General features: G+C 37.6%; 1 protein-coding gene across 3 annotated transcripts in view; it reads right to left on the bottom strand.

The window, feature by feature from the left end:
- Nucleotides 1–1,187: 1,187 nt before the first annotated feature.
- LOC102598513 (auxin response factor 8-like) overlaps nucleotides 1,188–9,844 on the bottom strand; it is a 16,339-nt gene continuing 7,682 nt past the window's right edge. For 2 of the 3 annotated variants that reach the window (XM_006350390.2, XM_006350389.2), the window contains exons 10-14: nucleotides 5,441–5,516; nucleotides 3,738–3,885; nucleotides 2,242–3,236; nucleotides 1,964–2,154; nucleotides 1,188–1,696 (exon numbers count right to left, since the gene is read on the bottom strand). In XM_006350390.2, the coding sequence (XP_006350452.1) occupies nucleotides 1,519–1,696; nucleotides 1,964–2,154; nucleotides 2,242–3,236; nucleotides 3,738–3,885; nucleotides 5,441–5,516 (1,588 nt within the window). In that variant the 3' untranslated portion in view covers nucleotides 1,188–1,518. Of the gene's footprint in view, nucleotides 1,697–1,963; nucleotides 2,171–2,241; nucleotides 3,237–3,737; nucleotides 3,886–5,440; nucleotides 5,517–9,844 lie in introns of those variants that run through there. The other variant, XM_015310096.1, reaches the window with a different exon arrangement.

Here is a 9,844-nt window from a genome sequence, read left to right on the forward strand (position 1 = left end):
AACGTTGATATTTCAAAAAAATATTTTGTACTCAAGTGAATTTTAGCGTCTTTTCGAAAATTTCTATTCATTTAATATTTTTTAAGTTTAGCTTATCACACAGGTAAGTGAAAATATATTTGATCTCTTTTTCAAATATTGTATAATTGTAAAAAATCGAAAAAACGAAAGAACCGACAAAAGCCGAAACCGAAAAAACTGACTTTATGTGGTTTGATTTGATTTTTAGATTTAATAAACCGACATAGTTGGTTAAGGTTTGTTTAAATGAAAAACCAAACCAAACCGACCTATGTACACCCTACAGCTTCTGGAGTCTAAGGTTGTTTCTATCCCTAGCTCTGATTTTAGTGTCTTCAATATACTTATGTTTATAACTTCCAGTCTCACGTACTAGTACATGTCATTAGTACTAATGCCCTCTTGCCTGGGGACGCTGCATTTGTGTTGTAGGTGCAGGTAAAGGCGCTGATGCCCAGTTGCACTAGGATTTCAGATTCAGTCCTTTTTTTTTAGGATTCATGTTTTGGTTTTGATAGTATTGCGTTTTAATGTACAGTATGGGTAAGTCGTGACCATGTCCAGTTTGTCACTTTTTTAGAGGCTTTTGTGGATGTGTATGTATGTACCTTTTAGTTCTATTTGATTTTATGATCTTGTCGACTTCCCGTAGCTCAAATAGTTTTATTATGGCATGTTGACCTTATATTTTCAGATTCTATTGTGTTGCGACCTTGTTGGTCTAGATGATTGGTCTAGTCGACCTAAGTGTTACAGTTTCAGTTGTTATATAGTCGATTTCTCAATTCAATCTATATCGCACCCTCCTCCAGTTTTAGGGCATGATATTGTTTGGGGAAGTGAAGGAAAAAGAGAGACAAAATGTAGAGTGTAATAGCTCCGCTAATGGATATGGTTAGAGAAAAGAAACTTTAAGTAGTTCCTTATAATTTGAAATGAAGTGCACTAATCCTCATGTTTCTTTAACAAATTCATTACTAGTGTTTACTTGAATAAATACCTTTCACATTGTCAAGTAACCTTCATCTATTGTTGCAAGTTACCCTGGCTTACCAATAAATAAATTTTTGGTGACTTGGCATCAATCAAAAAATTCTTGAACTAATATGAAGATTAAAGCCAAAAAAAAAACATCAGAAACATTTACCTACAGGAAAGACCAGATGTAGATCCTCAACTGCTTCTTTGTCTGAAAGGTAGAAGTGCAATAACAAGTTTTAACACTTCCGAGATTCTTAGTATAAATCACGACTCATCTTGAGCCGTTAATACTAACTTGTACAACAGGATTACAATGAAAACTACACCATACAAATGGAAGATGCCTCAAGTCCTATTACAGCTAGATCCAAATGCAAAATACAACATACAATTGGGAGATGGACCAATTAGACGAAAGCTAAAGAAGCCAGGTTACGAGGCAAGAAATTTGAATTTCTGACCCTTGAGAAGATCAAGAATCAGAATTAGTCCTCTTCTTTTAAAGCATTACAACAATCAGTACTCCAGCGATCCAAGAGATGGCATTCCAGAAATAAGATCTCGATCATCAGCACTAGTGCTGCTCATCCTTTCAACCGCTCCACGGTTCAGGGATTCAACCTCTTCCTTTCCCAGCTTCTGCACATCTTCGGGTGAAAGGATTTTTATATACCAGACGTTATTGACAAACGCCCTGAAAATACCATGCCAGGGAAATAAAGAGAAGATTATAATGTTATAATAGGACTAAAGAAAAGCCACTTCTGAAAAGATTGAACACTACCACAGGGCTGAATAGATATAAATCATGTGAAGGTAATGCTAAACAAGAAAAAGCAACCCTATAAATAAAAAAGTTGTGACACAAGGAACAAGTTTAAAAACATGTGGTCTTCCTTCTGTCATAGTGGAAATTTAAGAAAAAGTTACATAGTAAGTCTTCCCACAACTGGACACTTACTCCCATGGGTCGTCTCCAAGGAGAAGGATATCATTCTCCCTGTCAACAAATACAAGCTGCCAGCCTGATCTTTGAGGGTCTTCAAGGAACCCCTCAATACCGAACATCTGCCCCAATTCCCGTCGCAGCTCATGATAGCTGTGGAACTGGGTGATATCCAGTGACCTCCCAACACACCCCGATTTGTAAACCTGCATAGACAAAAAACTATACTCACATGATTGTCAGATGAACTAAATGCCAATGAAATATTCGACCTTAAACAGCAGAACTAGCACCTTGACAAATGTATGGGTTGCATTTGGTGGATCAATTTGTCCTGCATTGTGCAACAACTCAGAAGAGTCTTGCACATAACCATATAGAGAATTCTGATATCCAGAAGCCCCAAGTGGCATTAAGGACATATCAGCACATGTAGTAGTAACATTAGACACTGTGGTCGGAAGGAGATGCCCTGAAGAATCAACATTAGCACCAAAAAGCGCTTGATTCTGGGAATCCAAGTTACAATTTTCCCTAGGATTGGAAGTATCTTTCCCATATGTTGGGAGTGGTGATGAGTTGGAGCACGTATTTAGTTGTGACTGTGTAAATTTTGACATCCAGGACTGTTGAGGCGGTTGCTCTATGATCACAGACTGACCAGTTCTGTTGATATTCAATGAATTACTACTTCCTTCAGAACACAACGAACCTAGCATATTTTGCACGCCTGAAGGGGCAACAGATGCTGAAAACTTTGAGTTCAAATCTGCAAAATCTGCTTTCAAAAATGGAGAGGAAACATTTGATGGTTGCCTCTGCTGGAGCTGGTCGTGCGGGATTTGGAATGCTTCTTGGTAAGTGTGTTGGTGAGCCTGTTCCTCTGACTGATTATTGGATTGATGCTGTGATTGCCTTTGAAAGTTCTCTGACAACATTTGGGTTTGAGCAGGCAGCATATGCTGATGAACTGCTTGCTGCATTATTTGCTGCTGCTGCTGATGATGCAGAATGGAATTATCAGTACTTGCATGTTGGAGATATTGGACAGGCTGCTGAAACTGCATTAATTGCTGTTTCATCAAATCTCCACTCCCAAAACTTTGTAAGCCAGTAGCCAGCATAGCTTGATAGTGCTGATTAATATCATTTGGGAGAATTGTTGAATCCACTCTCTGTTGCATCCAAGGAAGCATGCCAAAAGACTGAAGATTCATTGAATGAGGTCCTAGCTCACCAGTATTCCCTCTTAACCATGCCATTCGATTAATAGCTTCATTGTTACTATCTGCAAAAGCAAAGGAGAAAAATGACTAGTATACCTTCAGGAATGAGAATTGGTTGCTATCTGAACAATGATACTGCTTAAACTCGTGTTTATTCCTTCTATCATGGCTATCTGGGTGGGGAAGAGAGGATGAAGAACTATTGGGGGTTAAAAGAGACGGGGTTGTTTGGTTCAAAACCAGGTTATCCTGGGATTATAACTATAAATATCATCCTATCTGGGATAAATAATCCCATGATTGTGACATTAAATCTATCCAGGTTTTAGGTGATCCCCTCAACCAAACACAAACACAGGTGTAGTCCCAAATTTAATACTGGGATAGACAATTAATCCCTCCACAAACAAACGGACCCCCTAAAACTACATAGGCCATTACTTTTTCTTTTCCTTTCTTTCCTGACAAGTTGTACTACAAACTTCACAATTTTACCAAAATAGAGAAAATATATGTTTTACAGCTTCAATTCTCTTATTACATGACCATTCAGTGTGCCATACCCTGATAAGATGACGTTCCTGGATAGAAGGGCCGCTTTAGCCTAAGAGGAAAAAGAGATGGATACATCGGAAAAGTAGTCAAAGGCTCAATCTCCCATAATGAGACCCTTGGTTGCCTCTCTCCTGCAGTTGACTCATCCCAACCAACCTATAATTTCAAGAAATTTGTTGTGTAAATATGAAGTGTTAGCAACAAAAGCAAACATTTTTCACCATACAAAACAGTATATGATTGGAGATCTGTAATTTCCTTGCTGTAGATATAATTTTCATACAACTATTTGAAAGACTAAAATTAGAAGGAACAAAGCACTTGTAATATCTGATTTCTGCAGCTATGTGAAGTTAAGCTGTGGATACCTGATTTGGGTGTGAGTGCTGGGACATGGACAATAAATGCATATTACTGGCATATATGAGTATATATTTTGATTAATTAAAGTAATTAATTGAAACTAATAAGAACATTTTTTTTTATAAACACCTAATATTTTATTCATAAGCACGTATAATAGAAAACTCTCTCACACACACATATATGTGTGTGTGTGTGTGTGACATAAACCCAAAAATTAAGCCAAAATACCCAATCAATCTATATTGGTCAAACATCTAAATCCAGTGCGGATTCCAACCACACTCAATTGTGTGGGATCTCCACAGGTGCATCAAGGGTTTTGAAGGGTCTTAGCAACATAGACAGTAAGTGTGAGTCAAGTATATTCAATGCAGTAATGCACAAACCTTGCAGTGCAAATTAACATTCACATATATGCCAGATAGACATGGTGGGAGGAAGAACTTGACACGATACAGAAAGTTTGATGTTGCAGTATGGAAGTCGACCATCAGATGATATTTCGACACCAAACTATTTTTATTGAGGACTAGAGTACTGTAATTTAGACACCAAACTATTAAAATTTCAAGTTATGTGAATAGCTGATAAATGGTAAGCATTTGATCCTTTAGTTAACGAGAGACAAGCACGAGCAGCAGAAAATTAATTAAAGATATTTAACCTGGATATAAGCAAAGGCATATATCATAAGGCTGTGAGAAGTGATTTGGCAGTAGAAAACTAGACGTCAACCACGGGTAACAATTTAAGAAATAATATAAAGGGCATTAGTTTGATAATTCAGAGGTGGTATCTGTTTGCAAGCAAACACATGAGAGAGAGAAAGAGAGGGGAAAGCAATTCAAAGTAGTCTTACAGAAATATTGTAAGCAATGCAATAAAAAAGAATTTGGTTCTGAGCACAAGAAAATGAAGATCTCAGTCCTCACAAATCCAAGCACGAGCAGGAGAAATACAGTAGACAAAACTTGTGCTATATATTGGTGAAGACTGGGAATTTGTCCAAAATATTCAACTTGATAACATGAAAGTTGGGGAAACTAAAAGGGTGGGGAAAAAAATAGAAAAGATTTTCTATCAAAACGATGAAGATAAAAGTAAGACCATCAAGCCAACCAGCATTCCACTCAATGGCATGAGCAGGATCCAACCCGCACAATGTGTGGGTTCGACTTGAACACCACACCACCCCCGAACCCCAAGCGACGCAAAAGGAAAAGTGTGTAAAAGCCTTCAAAAATTGAGACATGAATAGGAAAACTATGTTAACTGATATAGTTACAAAAGAACAAGAATAGCAAATAGAGAAATGCTAAAGGTAAAATAAAAATAGACCATTTACCTTGACAGACCGCCAGTGAGAATTTGCCCAGCGAACTGGATCTAAGTCTCCAATCCCAGTAATTGTGCCCATGTATCTGAAAAAATGATAGAACCATCTATAAGATTATCTATTGTAATGACAGACCACTTACGTTAGCTGATGTTTTATGTATAAGGATTTGAATGAAGATGTTGATCATCTTTTTCATTGCCAATTAGTTTTGAGGTTATGGTGGGATATCCTTACTTGGTTTGGATGCCAAGTACTGTAAAAGAGATGATGTTTAGCTGGAATTGCGGCAGACGGAGATGAAGGCACAAGGCTTGGAATATTGCTCCATTAGCACTTATGTGGGTACTATGGAGAGAGAAACATCAAAGCTTTTGAAAAGATGGAAATGAATTATTTACTGCTAAGAGTAGCCTCTTATCCCTTCTTTTCCTTTTTTTGGTGCACCCATGAGATCCCATAGAAGATTGGGTGATTTTTTTGAAAACCATTTCTTCTTGTAAGTTTTCTACTTTTTGGTATACCTCTTGAGCAGGGGCTTTTGTTTATGCCCACATATCCATAAACTCTTATCAGTTTTATCAACAAAAAAAAAGGAGTTATCTAACAAATATAGAGGTTAAAGATTTCAATGACACCCACAAAGGTCGGGCACCACTTACTAGCAATGAAAATTTTAGTTTAATTGGTTAAATAAATGGTTTATTTATCAGAAGTAACCACCAATTTCATTAATTGAAACCCGAATGCAAGAATGCAACTATGTTATCGCCAGTATTAAACAAAAATTATATACAGCTCTATGGCCAATGGAAAGCCATAGGGGTAATAAATGTAACACTCCGGAAATGTGTAGACTTAACTAGAACTAAAATGAATGGGGTAAGGGTTTATGAAGAGGGCAAAGGCCTAAACTACCTAAGAAAAGTGAAGGAAAACGATTTTTCCTAAGGACCATTTGGCGATGGGGCAGCACCATTGCCCAAGGCCATTGGCGATCAGCCAAATGGACCTCCGTCACCTAGCGGGCAGCCTCCCCTTGACCTAGCTACTGGAATTTTGGGCGAGCTAGGTCGGGGCTCGCCAATCCACTTGGCGCATCGCCCAAAGGTCCTCCTCCTCGCCCATGGGAAATGCTCCATGATGGAGCATTCTGTAAAATTAGGCGAGCCAAGGGTCCATTAGGCGTATCGCCTAGTGCCCTTGGCGAGCCAAGGAGGGCCAAAGGGCGAGCTAAAAAGTGCAGCAGGCTGCTTTTAAAATTTAAGTTAGGGTCTTTTAGTAATCCCTCCAAAAATTGATCCCACATTGTTCTACTCTTTTCCCAATAAGTATATAACCTTTTTAGACTTGAAATTCCTCCAATTTAAGTCACTTTTAAAAGAAGACCCATCTCCTCTCCAAATATTCTCTCTAGAAACCCCCATTGAAGAAGAAGAAGAAGAAGAAGGAATTGAAGGCTAGGGCTCAAGAACTCAACTTTCCTACCAAAGTTCATGAAGAATCTTCAATAAGGTATGGTAGTTTTCATCCTTGGGTAGCTATCACCCAAGGAGTCCCTTCAAAAGCTTTTATCTCAAATCTAGAAATCCCAAAAGCTATGGTTTCAACTCAACCCCATGGATTCCTTTCAAAATTGCTTTTAAAGGTTGAATTATGGTTGTTTATGAATGTATTACTGATTTTATATGAATTTCAACTTGAATTCCTCAAGAATCCATGAGTTCCCCAATCCTAGCTATGGTCCTTCTTTACATTAAAGAATGTTGTTGCAAGTTGGTCCAATTGATTGGGTGTGAGTAGATTATGATGTGATTGCATGATTTTAGTATGATTCTACATGCATACTTGATTAACCTAAGATTCAAAGGTGAAATTGATGTGGCCTAGGGATATGTCATGAAAGAGGCAAATTGAGAGTTTAGATGTGACCTTCTAAGGTTGATGAATTGCCTTAGATTAGATCACCTAGACATGAATTGCTTATGAGTAAGAATGAAGCATGTGGTTAGTGTACCTTGAGAATTAGGTTTACATGATGACCATGTGAGGTAATGCTTGAGAGTAAAGCTTGTAATATGAAGACGACTTCTAGGACCTTAAGGGTAATAGCTACTATGAATGATGAGGCTTTTAAGATGAAAGCTATTATGCATGTTGAATTGTATATGGTACTATGGTGAAAGGACTTTACCCACATGACCTACAATATGAGTATATGACCTTATGCATGCAATGAATGAACTACTTGAATTAAAATTATGTCCATGTCTAAGATGATGAATGCTAGATGTGTTGATTTGATATGGTCTAGGATACTTGTGTGCAAGATATGAGAATTATGCATGGTTGTGATTTATGTACATACCTTCTGAACACTTTGAGAGTGAAGTGTTTAAGATGATAATGTTGTTGTTGTGTCATTGAAAGTACAACCACACACACACCCCATGCATGAACATGAATATGATGTATCTATGGTGTTAATTGAAAGTCTAGTTCTCATATGCACCTTTACACATTTCTATGCATGATATGTTCATGACCATGACGATCTTATTGTGTTGATTGAAAGTTCATTCTCATGAGAATACATGATCATAATGTGAAAGTTTTCCTCACATATTAATGAAGATTCTAAGGTTGAAAGTCCATTCTCACCTACTTGAATCTATGAGCTATTTTATGAGTTGGGTTGAACGAAGGGTAAAATACTCCTTCAAACAATGTAAATCCAATTTAAGACTAAACAAGTAATTTTGGGAAATAATGCTTAGCACCGAGTGGATATGGAAAGTGAGGTAGAGGCCCTCCCGTCAATACAAGAGGCCGGGTTCTCTAAATTATTCACATGAGATGGAAGCTCCTCCGTCAATACAATAGGTCGGGTTTCTAGAAGCAATCTCCCTATCCCCATAACTATGTGCCCACATAGGTTTTTAGCTAGTGGATCCACCTAAAAGCTAATGCATTTAGTTCTACCTTAGGCAAGTAGGACACCCTTTTTCGGTGTGGGGTTACACGACACCGGATTCCATGTAGCTCACATGGTCTATGTCGGTTAAGGCTATTTTCCCTCCATGAACAAGAAAGTGAGTTATGTGCTATGGTTCCTCAAAAGGTTCTACTTAGTATGAGTGGTATTATGGGATGTCATTCATACATGGCACAAGTAGATTTGGAGAGTAGCCATGGTGTGTTTCTCTTATGTAAATGAACTATGAACATGAAACATGAACTATGATTAATGACTCCTCAAGAAGATCTACTTAGTATGAGTGAGGGTATGGGACTTCACTCATACATGGCACAAGTAGACTTTGAGAGTAGCCATGGTGTGGTTCCATTACATTATGATGATTTATGAATTAATGCATGCTCCATTTGGATTGTTGTTATGATTAACTTTCCTTGACATGAGCTAATGAATGTGAATGTTTCCTTGTCTATGAGTATTAACTATGGATGAGATTAATGTATGACAAGTATGAGCATGGTGACCTAAAGTGGTACTTAGTGTAGATAGGGTTATGGGATCTTATCTATGCATGGCACAAGTATAACTTAGGGTTACTTATGTGATGATTCTACTATGATGAGATGATCTTGGTATTTGACTATGTATGTGCATTATGTCTTATGATGATTGATATTTGCACTATGTCTATGATTGGAGACTATGCTTATGATTATGTTGTTATCCTTTGTGCTATGATGAACTATATATGAGTTGCCTTATGAGTGATGTTCTCCAACTCTTTCAAAGAAGATCTCCAAATTGGCATATAGCATGGTTTCAACTAAAATGTCCCTTTTTGCATGTTTCAATGATTTTTATGCATGGCTACCATACTTGGTGCATTCTTGTACTAACCCATATTTCTACATTTTCTATAAGTGTAGGGTTTGGTTCTTGAAGGTGGTCTTCTATTGGTTCAAGCTTGGAATAGGTCATTCTCCTTGCTATTTGGTGAGTCCGCAAGATTCGAGGACGAGTATCTTTACTTGGTAGTTTCCTTTAGTATGTCATTTGAGAACTATTGTAAGGGCTGTGTCCCTGTGTCTCTATTCGTTATTCGATTGTATTTAGATGGCTAAATGAGACAATGTCTAGACTCCCATTCTCTTTTATGAAAGACTTCGATTGTAAAGAAAAATTTTAATTCCGCATCATTCTATGACTTTTATGTTTATGATATGCTAAGGGCTTGTATGCGACCCCTTCGGGGTTAAGTACGCCGTGTTACGTCTAGGGGCAGTGGCGGGACCCAGGGATTTTTCGTTCAAGGGGTTCGAAAAATAAAAGTATAAACGTGTATATATAAGCCAACAAACAAAATTTCAAGAAAGTAGTAGTATTTAGTTTTAGCGGCGGACCTTGAATTTTTTTGGGTTTAAAACCACACTTTTAGC

Source organism: Solanum tuberosum, unplaced genomic scaffold (assembly GCF_000226075.1).
Source record: "Solanum tuberosum cultivar DM 1-3 516 R44 unplaced genomic scaffold, SolTub_3.0 scf00122, whole genome shotgun sequence".
NCBI classification, from domain to species: Eukaryota; Viridiplantae; Streptophyta; class Magnoliopsida; order Solanales; family Solanaceae; genus Solanum; species Solanum tuberosum.